The 19,912-nt window shown below is 35.3% G+C and overlaps 1 protein-coding gene across 4 annotated transcripts in view; it reads right to left on the reverse strand.

Moving 5' to 3' along the window:
• Zmym2 (zinc finger MYM-type containing 2) overlaps positions 1–19,912 on the reverse strand; it is a 74,858-nt gene that overhangs the window by 39,399 nt on the left and 15,547 nt on the right. For 2 of the 4 annotated variants that reach the window (XM_048801438.1, XM_015499351.2), the window contains 5 exons: positions 10,203–10,704; positions 9,848–9,941; positions 6,257–6,542; positions 4,543–4,708; positions 2,841–3,053 (listed from right to left, as the gene is read on the reverse strand). In XM_048801438.1, coding sequence (XP_048657395.1) covers positions 2,841–3,053; positions 4,543–4,708; positions 6,257–6,542; positions 9,848–9,941; positions 10,203–10,694 — 1,251 coding nt within the window. In that variant the 5' untranslated portion in view covers positions 10,695–10,704. Of the gene's footprint in view, positions 1–2,840; positions 3,054–4,542; positions 4,709–6,256; positions 6,543–9,847; positions 10,705–19,912 lie in introns of all 4 variants that reach the window. The other 2 variants (XM_015499350.2, XM_015499348.2) reach the window with 1 other exon arrangement.

Consider the following 19,912-nt stretch of genomic DNA (forward strand, 5'->3'; position numbering starts at 1 on the left):
GTACAAGAATTGGAAGAATGCCACTGTAGGAAAGTTAATGGTATGAAGGCAGTAACTATGTCTGCTTCCTATCTCAGAATATTACACCGAGCATCCAGTGCAGCGTCTGGAACACAGTGACTGGTGAATAGTATCACAGACAAATTATAGATTTACTTTTTACATTATACATTCAATATAATGGAAAAAAATTAAAGAGATCAAATAGCAAAAGATACAAACAGTTCACAATAAAGATAGCTCTGAAATAAAAAAAAAACTGCTATCATTCCTAGTAAATGTAAATTAAAATTACACTGAAGATACCATTTTCAATCAGAATAAAATGTTAATATTCCCTGTTGGTGAGTTTATGAAAAACATATTGCAGGGCTGGGGGTTGTGGCTCAGTGGTAGAGTGCTTGCCTAGGACACATGAGGCACTGGGTTCGATTCCCAGCACCACATCAAAAATAAATAAATGAATAAAGGTGTTGTGTCCATCTACAACTAAAAATATAAAAAAAAAATTGTGATTGTGTGTGTGTGTGTATGGGTGTGTGTGTGTGTGACATATATATATATAGATATATAGATATATACACATACACTAATGTGTATACACATACATACACATATTTCCATACAATAGATGGGAAAAATATCCCATATGTTACTGAAAAGAAAGCAAACTGGTAGACTCCGACAGAGGGGTTAAAATATCTAAAAAACTTGGGCTGGGGTTGTGGCTAAGTGGTTGAGCAGTTGTCTAGCATGTGTGAGGTACTTGGTTCAATTATTAGCACCAAAAATAAATATTTTTTTTTAAAAAGGCCCATCAACAACTAAAAATTTATATATATAAAACAAACTGACATTTACCAATCAGTCTTTCTTCTAAGAATCTACCTTCAATTCATACATTTTCAAATGCAAAGAAAAGTAGATACCATGTTATCCATCATCCACTATTTGTAACAGGAAAAGACTGAACATAACTCAAATACCATCAACAACAAACTGATTGAACAAACAACCAGGTATTATCTTACATATGATCAATCAAAGCTCTTAGGGGTGAAGAAAAATGTATTTACTTTATTGAATAGTACAAAACCTTAAAAGCACAGATAATACTAAAATGGAATAAAATTAGAAGAAAATGTAAGTTGACTATTTTTAGTATTACTAAGGACTGAAATATGTGTGGTCCCCTTCATACCCACATAATTCCTATCTTAAAACCCAAAAATCCAATATCTTAGAGACAGGAACTTTAGGAAGGTAATTAAAGTTAAACAAGGTCATAAGGATGGGCCCTAATTCAATAGGACTGGTATCCATTCAAGAAAAGTCACCAGAAGGCTCTCTCTCTCTGTCTCCATTCATATACAGAGGAAAAACCATACAAGGACACAGCAAACAGGAAGGCTGTCTCCAAATAAGGAAGAGGCCTCAAACTGATGAAGAAAGCAATTATGATATCATCTCTTTTTTTTAAACATTTTTTAGTCATATATGGACACAATATCTTTATTTTGTTTGTTTTTATGTGGAGCTAAGGATTGAACCCAGTGCCTCACGTGTACGAGGCAGGAGTTCTGCCACTGAGTCACAACCCCAGCCCATATGATACCATTTTGATAACGTCTTTCAGCCTCCAGAACTGTGAGAATATAAAATACTATAAACTCACCCCATCTGGGTTATTTTGTCATGGCACCCGTAACACTAATACAAATAATTATCTATTAAGTTTCTATAATTTTTAATAATGGACTCAAAAAATTCCTATAAATAACCATGCTGCTATAAAAAAGAATGAGGAAGAACTACCTATGTTATTGATAGTAATTGATTTCCAAGATACACTATGAAGTGAAAAACGGAAGCCGAGAATATACATATACTAAGTTATCTTTTCTACAATAGAAATATTCTAACAATGAATTATGTATTTCCTTAATTTTTTTTAAAAAAGTAAGAAACATAACATTAAAATTAAAAATATTTAGAAAAGAAGCACAGGAACCAAGAGGAGAAAATAAAACTGAAATCTAAATTTCTCTGGAGTATATCTTTTTATGTACATTTTACTTTTAACCCCCCCCCACACACATACATATACACATACAAATTCAAAAATAAACTAAAGACTTTAATATTCAAGTAAAAACAAGATAATCATTCCTACGATAAGCTTTAACAATTTCAAAATTCATACTTCTAACCTCTTTCCAACTCCACAAAAGAAATTCAAAAGAGAAACCCGGCATGATAGTACACCCTGTAATTATAGGTTCTCAGAAGACTGAAGCAGGAGTATACCAAGTTCCAGGCCAGCCTGGGCAATATGTTGAGACCCTGTGTCAAAATAAAAACTAACATAGCTGGGGCTGTAGCACAGTACTACCCTGGGTTCAATCACCAGTACTGCAAAAAATTTAAAAAGAGTAATCATACTGCTGACTGGAGTTGTAGCTCAATGGTAGAGGGCTTGCCTGCATGTTTGAGGCACTGGTTCAACTCTCAGCACCACATGCAGACAGATAGATAGATAGATAGATAGATAGATAGATAGATAGATAGATAGTTAGATAAAAGTCTACTGACAGCCAAAAAAACTTTTTTTTAAAGAAGAGTAATCATACTAACATTTACCATTATAAATAAAATCATAAGTTTATTTATAATAATCTATTTGTATTTTTGGCATCAATTTGAGGCAGACTGTCATCATGATGACACAATAGTGGAATTAAGTGAGATTCCAAGATATATCTGGTTAACAAATGTAACAACACTATAGCACTTTCAATACATTACAATGAATACCCAATTTTTAATAGTATATGAATTACCTGTTTGTATTCACTGACACAACTTTGACAGCAAAATCTTTTCTGCTGACCATCAATCACCAGAACATTATTTCCAGCACCTTTACTGGGCAAATATTCTCCACACTGTTCACAGCAATTCATTATTAGACCATTGGCCATTCTGTATCTATTAAAGCAGTGGTCACTGCACAGTTTATGAGTCATATTTTTAAAGCTAACTTCATGGCGAATCTGAAAGAAAAACAATAAACAGAATTTTAAAAAACAAACTCGTAAACCTTGGTCATGTTCCTGGAGCAATGTTTGTCAGGTTCCTACCCTGAAAATTTAATTTGCACCCCCCAACTCCCAATTCTCTATGGTACTCTTTAGAAGGGATTCACTATGCTCAGGCCACAATTAAGTGCCAATAAAATGATGACTGTAGTGCAGCAAATTAGTATGTCCCTTATCTTACATTATCATCCATTTTGTTTGTGTTTGTGTGGCAAGAGCAACTAAAATGTATTAATTTAGCAGGAATTACAAATACAGTACAGTTTTGTTGCCTATAGTCCTCATGTTGAATGTTTTTAGCAGACGGAGGTCTCTGAAAACTGTGAATGCCAAATAAAAATTTCTTCTTCCTCAAAAAAAAAAAAAAAAACTCGTAGGCAGGCACAGTGGCACATGCCTGTAATCCCAGGGACACAGGAGGCCTGAAACGGGAAGATCAAAAGTTCAAAGCCAGCCTCAGCCTTGGTGAGGCACTAAGCAACTCAGTGAGACTCTGTCTCTAAATAAAATACAAAATAGGGCTGAGGATGTGGCTCAGTGGTGGAATGCCTCTGAGTTCAATCCCTAGTACCCTTCCCTGCCCCCAAAAAGCATACTCTTGTTCAAGTAACTAAATAATAAGATGATCCAACAGAAAAAAAAGATGACCCAATAAGGCTTGTTTGGGGAAAAGGAAAAATAAAATGCATTTCTTTAAAACTATTTTTACATGCCCAAGAACACATATATAGCACTGAAGAAGAGAAATCCCACCAGTAACATCACTATAAACTTTTCTAGACGTATATTAAAATAACAGAAAATAACCAAGATTGGATAGTGTTGATACTAACAAACATAGTAGGAAATTTCAAGTGACTCCAAAAGAATTGCTCTAAAAAAGGGAGGAGAGAGAGAACCAATTATTATGAATAATTCAAATGAGAAATGTATCCACAGTTTTCTTTTTATTTAGTATCATAATTAACAATATTAATTTACGAAAAAATATTTCCTTCCAGTTGGGGAAGAGGGCACATACTTTAATCCCAGTTATTTAGGAGTCTGAGTTGGAGGATTCCCTGAGCTCAAGCTCAAGACCAGCGTGGGCAATAGTGAGACCAGTATCAAAACACAGAAAATATTCTTCCATTTTCACTTCCCAGCAAAAGTATTTACTGTCTTTCCTGTATAGTCAGACAATTTGTTTAACTAAACATGTTACTAGACCAAAACAAAATAATCAACCACAATACTTATTTTTGTCTGTGACTGCTCCCAACCTCAGGAAAAAAAATAGGCAAGTAACATAATTTTTCCAAAGTCAGCACCTTATTGAAGAATGGGATTCTTAGATAATATACTCAATCTCAAGGAAATATACAGTTGATTTTTTAAAAGCTATATAATAGCTACTGGAGTTTAAAATAGTCCCAGCTAAAGTATAAAGTATAAAAATACAAACCTCTGTTAGTTTACCACAGATTGTACATCTTGATTTATTTAGAGTTCCTTTAGTAGGATTCTGTTTGTCTTCATAAAGAGACAAACAAGATGTACTACAGAATTCCTGGAAGGACTCACTTGAATCTACTTGAGCAACAATGGTTCCTTTCATCGTAGTTATATCTCTGAAAAATAAAAGGTACAACTTAAAGTCAAATTCCATTAGAAAACTGATGTTTTCATTTCCATAGATTGAATCACAGAAATCAAACAACTTTTGTATCCAGGAAATCACTTTTACTACTTATAAATTCTTGGCAATAAAATTTGAAAAGTGAAAACATCTTATACTATTAAATTCTTGCTACTGTGCAATTTTCTCCAAATTTAGTAGCAAGGCATTTAGATATTGGAAATATAAAAGTGGCTATTAATTTCATGGAATTAATGTCAAGGACTAATTTATTGAGACTTAAGTTTATATATACTTATTGAATTATCCTCCCATGGGTAAGTAGAAAACATGAGACAGGAATATGACATATATTCAAGAGAAGTAACTGCAATCTTTTTTGCTTAAAGGCACAACCCCATTCTCCAAATAATGTTATCCACCATTCTACATAGCTCTCCCACTGCAATTAGAAATATTAGGAAATAACATTATCGATGAACCTTCCTTTAAAAGGAGGAAAATCTGAATTCCAAAACCCTCCACTGTAGTATTTAAACCTACTACTATAAAGAAATATAAAAACTATAAATTAATTGTTTCCATATTTGAAGTTATTAAACATGTACTGAGCACTGAACCCTTTTCCAGAGTTCCAAGATCTAAAAATAGTATCACAGTCTTAGGCTGCACTAAGAAATGTCAATGTGGCTTTACCTTGTATATAATATACCATATTACAGTTATCTTTAATTAGTAAAGCTAGTTTAAAAAGGGAGGAGAGGATCCTGTCTTTCCTAAGCTAACAAAAATCTAGTACCTGAATCCAAAAACTATGATGATTAATGTGTTCAAAAGAAACACATATAAAACCCAAAGGTTTATAGATTTTTATTAATCTCAATCTAAATATACTATAAAATTTGACCCATTTTAATACAGAACTGTTCACACGTTTAGCTTATTTTTTGGGGGGCGGGGGGAGCGGGGTACTGGGGATTAAATCCAGAGGTACTTTACCAATAAGCCATATCCCTAGCCCTTTTGTTTTTTGAGACAGGATTTCATTAAATTGCTTAGGGCCTCACTAAGTTGCTACGATTGGACTTGAAATTTTGATCATCCTGCCTCAGCTTCACTGGGATTATAGACATGCACCACTGCACAACAGCTTGCTTAACATTTTTATCTGCCAAAAGGAGCTAAATTCTTATAATTAATAATGTATTCAGTGGCAGAGTACTTACTTAGCCTGTGTGAGGCCCTAGGTTTGATCCCCAGTACCACAAAACCAAACACACAAAAATTTCAAAATAATGTAAATAACCATGTATGTTTACAAATTCCAGGAGTCCAAGTAATAAACTGTATTTATAAGCCACCTGGGCTTGATGGAGAAATTTCCAAAGCTGTTACAAATCTGAGCTTGATTTAAGATTCAAAGTAGCTTACCAATTCTTAAAACATAGCAATTCACCTTCAAGACTCACTGAAAATTTTCTTAAAATTTTACACCATCAATATTCAACCACATGGAATTGTGCTGAAAGATAAACCTTACTTTTTACACATAACACAGAGTTTCTTTGGAGCAGGCTTGTGGGAGAAGGAAGAAAGGCAGGTAGTAGAACAAAAGAGATGAGCTGATCCTTTTCGTTGATAAGCTGTCTGTCCCTTCTGTAAAGGTTTTTTGCAGTTTGCACAAGTAACTTTAACTGGTTTAGTGGGTTGCTGCTGGGCAGAAGGCTGAAAAATCTGTTTAGGAAGTGAGGCCACTGGTGATAAAGAATCCACCCCTGGTTGTTTCTGATTACGGGGAAATGATGCTGACTGGGAGATCCAAGAATCTGAAAAACAAAATGCACAAGGATGATTAATAAAATAGGTGTTTATACATATTGAAATTTACATCAGAAAAATAGTTTTGACTTCCTATTGTATACAAGTTTAAATGTTAATGAAGCAACCATCAAGTCTGACTCTTATGAACAATGCTTAGTATTCTTGAAAACTGCTAGTAATTTTAAGTGTTTCAACAACAACAAAGTATGTTAGGTAACATGTTCTTTAATTAGTTCAACTTCACCACTCCACAATGTACACATATTTCAAAACATGATGTAAATGCTAAAAAATATAATAATTTTTGTCATTTACAAAAGACTAGTTCATATTCCAGCTCCATTACTTGTAAAATTGTGATGCTAGTTAAATTATGTGTCTCACTCTTCTCTAAAATGGAAATGGTACCAACCTCATACAAATGGTAAATAGTAAAAGAGATAATACATGAAATAAAGCATAATGACCAGCATAGAGGAAGCACTAAAACAAATATTCATTAGTTATTAGGAAGGAAGTATTCATGTATTTGTGGAATGTTACTTTAAATAAAGAAAATATAATGAAATTTTAATCAAACAGGACCTTTAACAAATGAAACACAGGTCTGACAAGGCTTATATAATTATTTTCAAACATTTCTTTTGAGATGGGGGCAGGCCTTGACTTGATCGCCTGGCCCCAAGCAATCCACCTCAGCCTTCCAAGTGCTGGGATTACAACTATGCACCAACACACCCAGTTTCCAAACATCTTTATAAGAACAGTTTTGCCACACATTTAGTTTCATGACCTCTAAATATACCACAAAATCTCAGAAGTTAGAGGATGAACACAGAAATTTTGGAGTTAAGCTTATGTATAATGACCAATCCAACAACAAATTACAACTACAAAGGTTCAACAGAGAACTGAGTTATGTGCAACTAATAATACTAGATGAATGAATTAGTCAATTCATTAAAAATCATTCAATTTTCTCTTTCGTGCTAACCTTCTTTAGTACTCTGAAGGAAGTCTCCAGCTTGCCACACTAGGTCCTGTTCCAAATCCCTGTCATAACACAACCAATACTATAACCTATCTTCAGTTCGAAAATGTTAAGCTATCAATTCTAATTGCTACTATTTTGATCTCTCAAATTCTTCCCTTCTCATTCTTTCTGAATTTTGAACTTCCATACATACATACAAGCTGTACTTTCATAAGAAATACAAACATAAAAAGAGCTTGAAGACACTCCAACCCATTCCATCAACCTAATAGTTTCAAGCGACTACACACTGCCATTCAGATTTTAAGTCTACAACAACCCTCCAAAAAAAAAAAAAAACCACTTTTATTCAGAGTAAACAAGTACATTCTGGAATCCCAAGACTATCTTGCTACAATCAAGGTAACTGACTAATTTTAACAAACAGGCAAAAGTACTCATCAACAGAAGAAAAACAAGCAATAAAAGAACGGGGAATTCCATGTTTACAGAGAAATCAAGGCCTTCAATCAAAAATTACGCTTTAGTGCATGCTGGAATTTTGCACGCTTATCTTTTAATACATACCTTAAAAAGTTTACTTAAACTTAAGGGTATCTACTCCCTTGATTTTGGAAAAAATGGCATTTTCGGTTTTTTCAGTTTAGCTGTAAGCCCTGTATAAATAATAAAATGGCTTCCTTTATCTACATTTTAGCCTTTACATCTCCCCTACTTTCACATTTTCACCTCCTCCAGCAATAAAAAACAATTTTTAAAAAAGAAGGAACATAATCTTTGTCTAACCCCTCCATTCCACACAGAGACAAAAGGGAATAGCAGATAAATTTGTCCAAGTCACAATTTGTCCAAGAATCAGTACAAATAGCAAAGATTTTATAACTCTTAATTTATTATTCTCTATTAGGAATAAAAACAGCCTATAAATGCAAGAGCAAGAAATATATTTGTATACATTTTTCTCATGAGTATTTCCTTATATAAGAGTTTGAGCAATGCTGGGCACAGTGGCGCACACCTGTAATCCCAGAGGCTCAGGAGGCTGAGGTTCAAAGTCACCTCAGCAACTTAGTGAGGCTCTAAGCAACTTATTGAGACCCTATCTCTAAATAAAAAATAAAAAGGGCTAGGGATGTGGTCAATAGTAAAGCATCCCTGGGTTCAATCCCTGGTACCAAGGGAGAAAGAAAAAATGAGTTTGAGTAAATAGGAACACAATTCTATTTTTCTTTTAAACATAATTTTAGTTGTAGATGGACACAATACCTTTATTTTATTTATTTGTTTATGTATTTATTTATTTATTTAGTGGTGCTGAGGATAGAACCCAGTGCCTCACACATGCCAGGCAAGTACTCTATGTCTGAGCCACAACCCCAACCCATGAATACAATCCTTATGATGATATTGGTCCCTTTTACCCAACAATATTCCTAAAGAAAGAAATATCCCAAGATACATGTATAAGAATATTCTTGCTGGGCATGGTTGCACACACCTGTAACTACTGGGAGGCTGAGGCAGTTGGATCACAAGTTCAAAGCCAATCTCAGCAACTTAGCAAGGCCCTAAGCAACTTAACAAGACCCTGCCTTTAAATAAAATAAAAAAGGGCTGGAGATGTGGCTCAGTGGTAAAACACCCCTAAGTTCAATTTCTGGTATCAACAACAAAAAAATCTGCCAGCCTTCAAAAATGAAAATAATTAGCAAAATGCTAATTAAAGTTAAAATTAGGCAGTCAAAAATAAATATAAGGACTAATCAAGTTGTATAAATATGTGCAATCAATAGCCCCTAACAATGGTTTAAAAAAATTAATGAGGAGGAGGATATGTGTTTGACTTTCTCCAAAAGTTAAGACAGGAAATAAAACTTTAGCCAAATCTTTAAAAAACATGAATAATAAAAACACAGAGAAAATAGAACCAAATCTAAATGCAACTTATCACACAATTGTTCTTTAAGGGTGTTATTAATCCTTCTGTTGCCTAATTTTACATATTAAGTCATTAGTAAAAATTATTAGCAAACAATACATAACAAAGTTTCTAGCAAATAATACATATTAAGATGCCAAAGGCAAAGGGTATTATAATCTTTTAAGCATAAATCACTGATTAATTTTCTAATCTGCAAAAAAATACTTAACATGGTTTTACAACTCTTATTAGTTAAAATTTCAAACTTAAAAGAACAGAATTAACATATTTTACATGAAGAATCTAAACAAGGTAGTACCAATTACAATAATAAAAAAAAATTAGACAAAACTTTGAATTCATTTACATGAGGTAGAATATCACTCACTGCTTACCAGGATTATGATGAGTTGCAGATTCTCCATTCTGAAATACATCTCCTGCCACATTCATTCTACCAGGATTAAAAGGTCCTACTCCAGTCTTGGTCTGTGAAGTTAAAGATGGGGTGTATGTTTGTATATTAACACCAAAATTACTTGTCTGCAGTCCGTTAGAGACATCTCCCAAGTTGGTATTCTGCAGTGATGTTACATGTGTAATCATTAAGTTCATATCTCTCCCGTCAGTATTTTCTAATTGGCCATCATTCACAGAGCTTACACCTGTTTCTAAGGTGGTAACATTAGCAATCTGAATTTCAGAGTCAGGTTCTGTGGTGATACCACTATTACCCATTCCTGAATTTACCTTACTTCTTGAAAAACTGGAAGTAGAGAAATCCACATCATTGGTTCTATTTTTAGTCTCAGAAGGTCTCCGTTCTATAAAATTGGAGGAATTTTTTTCTTGCCCTTGATTTGTTTCCATGTCCTCTTCGTCATCGATGACAATTGTCTCACTTACACTTCCCTTCTGAGAAGCCAACTCTTTTGAGGAAGAAATAATTTTGGAATCATTTCCTTGTAATTCTTCATTTTTTGATGAAGTAAATGTTATGTTTCTTTGATCAGTTACCACTGGTGCAGAAGGTGGGGGAGGTTGTACAGGTTCAATAAAAACAACATCATCGTCGTCTTCCACTGATGAGTTTTGAAATTTATTAGATCTAGACACTAAAGGATTGGGTGGACCACTAAATGAATTTCCTACATTTGTGAGACCAGTTGCCATGGCCGTACTTCCCAATAAAACAGGAGTCTGCTCAGTCAGTTCTAATGCTCCCACTGAACTTGTGTCCATGCCAAAGAACCTGTTGGAAAAATAATAAAAACATCAGACTGTGACCTTAGTTATTAAACTAAAACCAATTTTTTGGTGGGGGGCAGAGGAATTACTGAGGTGAACCCAGGGGTACTTTAACAATGAGCTACATCCCTCTTTTTGGGGTAGGGTACCAAGGATTGAATACAGGGGGCATTTAACCACTGAGCCACATTCCCAGCCCTTTTTTAGATTTAATTTTGAAACAGAGTCTCACTAAATTGCTGAGGCTCTCCCCATTGGGATTACAGGAGAGTGTCACCATGCCCAGCAGGAAATCTTTTTTTTTTTTCTTTGTTTTGGTGGGAAGGAAGTACTGGGGATTGAACTTGAAAGCACTTCCACCACTGAAACACATCCTCAGCCCTATTTTGTATTTTAGAGACAGGGTCTCACTGAATTGCTTAGAGCATCACTTTTGCTCAGTCTAGCTTTGAACTCCCAATCCTCCTGCCTGAGCTTCCTGAGCTGCCTGGGATTACAGGAGTGCCCACCACATCTGGCTCTAAAACCATTTTTTAAAGGTACTTGCCCTCCCCCCACCCCCCGCCAGCCTCAGTTTGGGGACTGAACCCAAGAGGACTCTATTACTATATCCAGCCCTTTTTAAATTTGGGGACAAGGTCTCACTAAATTGACAAGGCTGGCCTTGAATATTTGATCCTTTGCCTCAGCCTACCAAGTAGTTGGGATTATAGGCATGCACCACCACACCTGATTTATCTTCTTTTTTTTTTCAAACAATACTTTTATTTATTTATCTTTATGTGGTGCTGAGGACCGAACCCAGTGCTTCACCCATGCTAGGTGAGTGCTCTACCACTGAGTCACAACCCCAGCCCCTAGCTTATCTTCTTTATAAGTGAAAATGCTCACAGAATGATCCATTCTGTGATCTTCTCAATTAGCCATTTCATATAGCTTACGTGTCAACTTCTACAGGAAAACAAAACAAACTATCTAATTTTCTGTAACCATGTGTTAAGTCCTACCACTACTATCTCCTTTCCAGGGTACACATTTACTCTATATCAACTTATTACTGAAAATGTAGGTAAATCATTCCACAAATTAGACCGGGAAAACAACCAAAAACTAACAATAAAAATAATCCTTCAATACACATCTATCCCATTTATCCAATGAATAAAATATGATCTAATTCCTCACTTCCCTTATCTCATCATCTTCTTTTAATTCCTTTTTCTTGTATTCCTTAGCTCCCATGTAACTGCACAGAACAATCTTTCTGAAAATTTGAAATTTCTGACTAATAGATGACGAGGTATTAAAAATTGTTAACTAAATGTCATAGCATTTTTCCTACTTTATGGACCACATAATTTATCACAAATTTTTAAGCAACCTTTTTTCTTTTCTAATAATGCTGGGGATTGACGCTAAATTTAAAATTTTTAAAAGCAAAATGATAACAGAAGTTTGATGATCAGAGAAACAACTCTTTAAGCAAATGACATTTACAGTGAAATCTGAAATAGCAAGAAGAATCGAACTATGGGAAAACCAGGCAAAAAAAAAAAAAGTTCCTGCAAGATGAAAAGAGAATAAGGTTGCCCGATTCAAGCAAAAAAAATTGCTATTGTTCGGATATTGAATGCCCCCCAAAGCCCATGTGTTAAAGCCTTGGTCCCCAGTCCCTAGTACTATTAGGAGGTGGTGGAACCTTTAGAAAAATGGAGCCTATTAAAGTCATTGGGGGCCCATGTGTTGAAGCCTTGGTCCCCAGTCCCTAGCACTATTGGGAGGTGGTGGAACCTTTTAAAAAAAAAGGAGCCTATTAAAGTCAATGGGGTACACCCTTGAAGGAGACGCTAGAATACAGGCCCTTCCTTGCTCTTTTTTCACCTCTCAGGCACCAAGAAGTGAGCAGCTTCCTCTGCTCCACTTTCCCACCATGATATGCCTCATTCATCATGGACGCCCCCCCCAAAAAAATGGTCCGACCATGGACTGAAACCTCCAAAACCATGAGCCAAAAGAAAACTTCTTCTCTTTTGAAATTGATTTATCTCAGTACTTGTTATAGTAAGAGAAAGATAACTAACAAGAGTAAAGCCAATGTTGCTACAACTAACTAGGAGGGGAGGGGAACTGGGCACACGCCTGTAATCCCAGTGGCTGGGGAGGCTGAGACCGGAGGATATTGAATTCAAAGCCAGTCCCAGCAAAAGGGAAGCACTAATCAACTCAAGTGAGACCCTGTCTCTAAATAAAATACAAAAAAGGGTTGGAGATGTGGCTCAGTGGTTAAATGGTTAAATGCCTCTGGTACCAAAAAAAAAAAAAAAAAAAAACTAGGAGGGGAAAAAGACAAAAGGAGGCACAGAAATAAGCAAAGAACAATTCACCACAGCAAACAAGCTGATTCATAATTACATTCAACAGATTTACAGAGCACCTATTATGTATCAGACTGTTTTAGGTACCTGGGGAAAAGCTGGTAAATAAAACAAGTAAATATCCCTGGCCTCAGAAAACATGGCAGATGTGGGGGCACTCAGGTGTGGTGGCACGCCCCTCTAATCCTAACAGCTCAGGAGGCTGAGGAAGTAGGTTCACCAAGTTTGAGGCCAGCTTCAGCAACTTAGCAAGGCCCTGTCTCAAAAAAAAAAAAAGGTCAGGAGCTGGGTATGTGGCTCAGAGGTTAAGCACCCTTGGGTTCAATTCCTGGCACCAAAAACAAAACATAGAATTCTAAAATAAATGTTTGCATTTTACTGTAGCAGGAAACATAGCCAACATAATCTATTGCTTAAAATAGGTTACTGAGCCAAGCGTGATGGTGAACACCTATAATCCCAGTAGCTCAGGAGGCTGAGGAAGGAGGAATGTGAATTCAAAGCAGACTCAGCAATTTAGCAAGGCCCTAAGCAACTTGGTGAGACCCTGTCTCTAAATAAAATACAGAAAGGGCTGGGGATGTGGCTCAGGGGTTAAGTACCCCTGGGTTCAATCTCTGGTACCCACCCCCCCAAAAAAAAATAAAAGTTCTCAAAAGTGAAGAAAGCTCCCCAAGACCACAGCCAGGAAGAATAGAGCTCAGGATTTAAATTGTCACAACATGCAATTAAGTATTGAACAATAATATAAGCCAATAATGCAGCTCTTTTAAATTTAAAAGATGTAGCCACTCAATGAAACAATAACCAAATCAATATTCAAACCACACAGGCTTCAAAAGGAAGAAATATCAAGCCCAACGGACCTAGCCAAAAAGAGAGTTTTAAAAAATAATAAACTTGTAGTTGACATTCACTTCATAAGGCAGGAAGTATCTTGACCAACACAGCATTTTCAGAAAACTGAGACTTAGCCTAAATCTACAAATATTATGATATGTAGGCTTTTATTGTGTAAGTTATCTGGATCCTTCAATCCTTTCTGTGTTTCAGCATGCCTGAAACATAATAAACCAATTTCTGGAACAGAAAAGTTATAACTGACCTAATGTTACCCTCTGGTGGCTACTAGGAGAGTTTAGTCTCCTCACAACAGAGACACAGAATAGATCTTTCCTTACCAAACAGTTAATTCTCTACAATTATATACTCAAAACAACATAACTGGGCTGGAGTTGTAGCTCTTTGGAAAGTGCTTGCCTCACACATGTGAGGCACTGGGTTCCAATCCTCAGCACCACATAAAAATAAATAAATAAAACAAAGGTATCATGTCCATCTAACTTAAAAAAATATAAAACAAAACAAAAAACATAACTCTGAAAGGAAAATCAAATCTTGACTGCAAATAAATCTAGTCACTGCTAAATGTCATTGAGAGTATGTCCTAAAACAACAGTCCAATTAAAAGTTGACCATCATTAACCACACAGAATCTACTATATTTAGTCACTTTTCTTTCTTGTGGTGCTAGATATCAAACTCAGGATCTTCAGCATGCTAGGCAAGCACTCTGAGTTACCTCCCCAGCCCTTAGCCACTTTTCTACCTCAATTCAATTCTAATTACCTACTTAACATTGAGCAAATCACTTCTCTGAGCTTTAATTTTCTCCACAGGAGGGAAGAATGGTTTACAGGGCTGTTCTTAGAACTCAAAGAGATAACTGAATGTGAAAGCCACTTAGCACACTCCTAAACAATCACTTATCTCCTGATAATTACCAGGCAACTTTTGCCTGTACCTCAGAATTTCAGTAACTGTCCAATTAATTTTTAGTTTCTTTATAATATTTCATCATCATCGTGCTTTCAAAGTTTTACTTGTTCTTTATTTTGCTTCAATGAGAATCAATTAACACAAAATTGTTCTCATGATACAACAACAAAAAGGTAAGGGTTAAAACAGAAATACTGACATATTTATAAAAAGAAAATCTGAACACTTGTTGATAAAAGCTTACGAACCTTCAAAGACAAAAATCACAAAGAAAGTACTTCAAAGTGCTTAACATTTATTAATCACTTTCTCACAGCCTATCTGAAAGCTTTGTTGGTACCATAAAAGAATTACAAACGAAGCTAAGGTGAATTCTTCTGTATAGCAAAGAGTATTATTCAATATGTTTGCGGCACTATATTAGAGTTCGGGTCTCTATGATTTTAGTTTAACTTTGGGGGGCGCAGGTATCAGGGATTGATCAGGGGCACTTAATCACTGAGCCACATCCCCAGCCCTAGTTTGTATTTTATTTAGAGACAAGGTCTCACGAGTTCCTTAACATCTGACTTTTGCTGAGGCTGACTTTGAACTTGAGATCCTCCTGCTTCAGCCTCCGGAGCGCCACTAGGATTATAGTAGGCCAGCGCACCCAGTTTAAAAATTCTATTTTTATACACCTTTATTAGCCCTCCTAATAAGAATAAAAATTCCTTAAAAAGGTAGGAATAGACTTATATATAACTAGTAAACCAGAATATACCAAATTTAATGGGAAATACTAAAAGCATTATTATTAAACTCAAGAAAAAGATGACAGATGTGGTGGCACATGCCAATAATCTCAGCTACTCAGGAGGCTTAGGCAGGAGGATCTCAAGTTCAAGGCCAGCCTGGGTAACTTAGTAAAAACAAAAAGGGCTAGTGATGCAGCACAGTGGCAGAGCACTTGACTAGTATGGTGCTAGGTTTGATCCACACAAACCACAAATCCACAAAAACAAAAGAATATCCTTGTCTTTTTTTTAAGTGCTGGGGATAGAACCCAGGGCCTTTGTACATGCTGGGCAAGTTCTCTACCACTTAACTATACAGCCCAGCCCAAAGACTTTCTTTTATTATTACCATACAGCACTATTCTGGAGGTACTTGCAAATGCAAATACTCAAAAAGGAGAGTAATATAAAATTTTGAAAGGAAAAACATCATTATGTGAAAATTAAGATTCTTTGTCTCAAGGATCTAAAAGAATTTCCTGGGAAACTAATGAAATAGTTTAATATTAATTATATAAAAAATTAATATGTAAAAATTAACAGAATGGTCAACTGAATATAAAATTGGTTCCATCCAAAGCCAACTAGACTTACTGAACAACCAAACTAAACTTACTTACTATAAGATTAAAAAAGAGAGAGAGAGAATTCAGGAGCCTAAATTTTGAAAGGGAGAAAGCACAGAAGGATGGTTGTAAATGATTTCAAAGGCCTGAAAAAGATAAATCCTGGATCTACACTAACAAAAGTTCTTAAATGACCCAATTACAAATAAACTGAACTTACAGTTAACATTCACTTCTCCAGTATCAAAACTGACATAACAATTTTCAGAGGAATGAGGCAATAGCTCAAAAAAGAATCCTGAATAGGTTCAGAAACCAGCCGCATTTTCTTTGCAAAGGAGATGTGTATACCTAAGAAAGCTAAACTAACAGAACTGAGCAAAAGCTACTAGAAAAACAGGTAACTAGATTCCTACCCCATTCAAATAAGTCTAGACATTTAATCATGTGGAAAAGTACAAGACTAACTTTGAACAAGACAATTTCAAATATATAGTTTAGTACTTAACTTCCTATAAATATGGGGTATAAATTGAACCTATACTTAGTGCTGATGCTCTGAACTAACTCCTACCTAAAACCCTAGCCACACATATATTCACAGAGGAAACTACTTCTAGTAGTTTCCTACTCTTTTCCGGGAAATAATATGATTTCTATTTAACAAAGACCTCAAGATACCAATAATGGGAACTGCCAAACAAACAAACAAACAAACAAAAAAAAAAACACGGAGATCATCCACAAAGGAGTATAATAATAGTCTAACTAAGGCTCAGCATATCCAAACTACTTGTAGATACCCATTCTTGTGTGTGTGTTTGTGTGTGTGTATATGGTGCTAGGGATTGAACTCAGGGCCTTGTGCATTCAAGGCAAGCACTCTACCAACTGAGCTATATCCCCAGTCCCTAGATATCCACTCTTAGTTATCAACACACAACCAAGGATTACTTAATAGAAAAAAAACATGAAAGATATATTCACAATGACAACATATGGGATGAAATAAACAGAAAAACTCAACTAAGTGAAAATGATAATAATAGAGGGAAGAAATCTTTTAAGAAAATCATCATTAAGCCCAGCACAGTTATGTATACCTATAATTCCAGCAACTCCAGAGGCTGAATCAGGAGGATTCCAAGTTTAAGGCCAGCCTCAGGCAACAACTTAGTGAGGCCCTAAGCAATGTAGTGAGACCCACTGTTAGCAGTGAGAACCTTTTACCAAAATTTGTGTACTATGCATTTGGATTAGTCAAGAGAAGATATTTCTCTTGGTTTTACCTCTCTGGACAGCAATAACTTCTCCTGTGGCACCAGAAGACTTACTACTGAGACTTGATCCATTTATTAATTTTTATTTTCTCATCCAGACACTTACAGAAATCAGGTCACCACTTCTTCACAGCAATAACAGAAGAGAAATTCCAGTAATCACAAACAAGAAAGTCTGTCAAACCAAGAATTCTATATCAAGCAAAATAATAATAATAATCATCTGCAAAAATAAGGAGAAATTAAGACATTTCCAGATGAGCAAAAGTTGAGGAAGTTCATTTCCTACAGATCTGCCCAATATAAAATACTAGAGAGAGGCTTCCAAGCAAAAAAAGAAAATGCACTGGTGGCACATGCCTGTAATCCCAGATACTCAGGAGGCTGAGGCATTAAGTGAACAAGTTCCAGGCCAACCTAGGCAATTTAGTGAGACCCTGTCTCAAAATAAAAAGGGATGGGGATGTAGATCAGTAGTAGAGTGCTTGCTAGCATCCTCAAAATTCTGGGTTCAATTCCCAGTACTCCCACTCCCCGACAAAAAAGGAAAAACATAACAGATAATAACTCAATACTATAAAAAGAAATAAAGGATACAAGTGAAGGTAACTACAGAGATCAACTAAAAAGCCAGCTTTAGTGTCCTTCAGGTTATAATTTTTTTTCCCCTAAATGACTTAAAAAGCAAAGACAAAAAAATTATAAATTTATGTTAATGAACACAACATATAATCTGTGACAATAATAAAGAAGAAATGTGTAGCAGTACATACTATTCAAATACAATTGGTATTATTTGTAACATACTGTTATAAATTTAAGACATATACTGTTATAAGTTTAAGACAATCATTTTAATCCCCATGATAACCACTAAAGAAAATAATTTTAAGACACAGAAGGGGAACCATGATGGTATAACAACAACAAAAAATTAACACAAGAAGACAGTAAGAGGCAACGAGAAGTATGACATTAAAAAAAAAGAGACACAGCTAAATCCTTATCAATATTTAGCAAAATGTAAATAGAGCAAATTCTCCCCTATATAAAACAGAGATGGCACACTGAATTTAAAAAAAAAAAATGTTATATTCATATACTGTCTTCAAGAGATTCACTTTAAAGCCAAAGAAGTTGAAAATATAAAAGATGAAAAGGATGTTATATGCAAATATTAACTAAATGAGAACACTAGACAAAACAAAGTTTAAACTAAAAAAACGATAGGAGACAAAGAACACTATATGTTGATAAAAGATTCATTCCAGCAAGAAGATTTTAGACAATTTTAGACAAAGATTTTAGAACAATTTTAGACATACATTCACCTAACAATTGAGCCTGAAAATACATGGAAGCAAAATTAAAAGGAGAAATGACAATTTTATGAAAATAATTGGAGATTCCAATATGCCACTTTTTTTTTGGTATCAGGGAGTAAACTCAGGGGCACTTAACCACTGAGCACAGCTCCATCCCTATTTTGTATTTTATTTAGAGACAAGGTTTACACTGAGTTGCTTAGGGCCTCCCTAAATTGCAGAGGCTGGTTTTGAACTCTGGATCCTCCTGCCTCGGCCTCCTGAGTCACTGGGATTATAAATGTGCACCACAACACCCAGATCAATATACACTTTCAATAGTAGATAAACAACCAGGCAGAAGATCAGTAAGGAAATAGGATTTGAACAACAGACATATATTTAGCACTCTACAATAGCAAAATACACATTCTTCAAAAAGTGCACATGGGCCGGGCGTGGTTGCGCACACCTGTAATCCCAACAGCTCAGGAGGCTGAGGAAGGAGGATCACGCATTCAAAGCCAGCCTCAGTAATTTAGCAAGGCCATAAGCAACTCAGCAAGACCCTGTCTCTAAATAAAATATTTAAATGGGCTGGGGATGTGGCTAAATTGTTAAATTCTCCTGGGTTCAATCCCCAGTACCCTCCCCCAAAAAAGTGCACATGGTACATTCACCAGAATAGACCATATGTTACCCACAAAACAAGTCCTCATAAGTTTAAAAGGAACAAAATGATACTGGGCATCTTCTCAAATCACAATGGAATAGCAGGGGAAAAAAAACCAGAAAACTCACAAAAACATGGAAATTAAACAACAAACTCTTAAAAAAAAAAATGGACCAGAGAAGAAATCACAAAGGAAATGAGGAAATACTTCAAGATGAATGAAAACAAAAACATGATACAGAATGATAAAGTAAAATCAGGGATCAGCATGAAACTAAGTCAGGGGAGGAGGTTAACAAGAGCTGGAGGTCTAGAAACCAGAGGGCTTATTCATGAATACATACTGTGGGAAAACACTTCAACAATTGTTCAAAAAACTCATACATGAATTAATATATATCCCATCAATTTCACTCCTAGGTACATACCAAAAAAAAAAAAAAAAAAAAAAAAAAAAAA

Source organism: Marmota marmota, unplaced genomic scaffold, assembly GCF_001458135.2.
Source record: "Marmota marmota marmota unplaced genomic scaffold, marMar, whole genome shotgun sequence".
In the NCBI taxonomy this organism is placed as follows: Eukaryota; Metazoa; Chordata; class Mammalia; order Rodentia; family Sciuridae; genus Marmota; species Marmota marmota.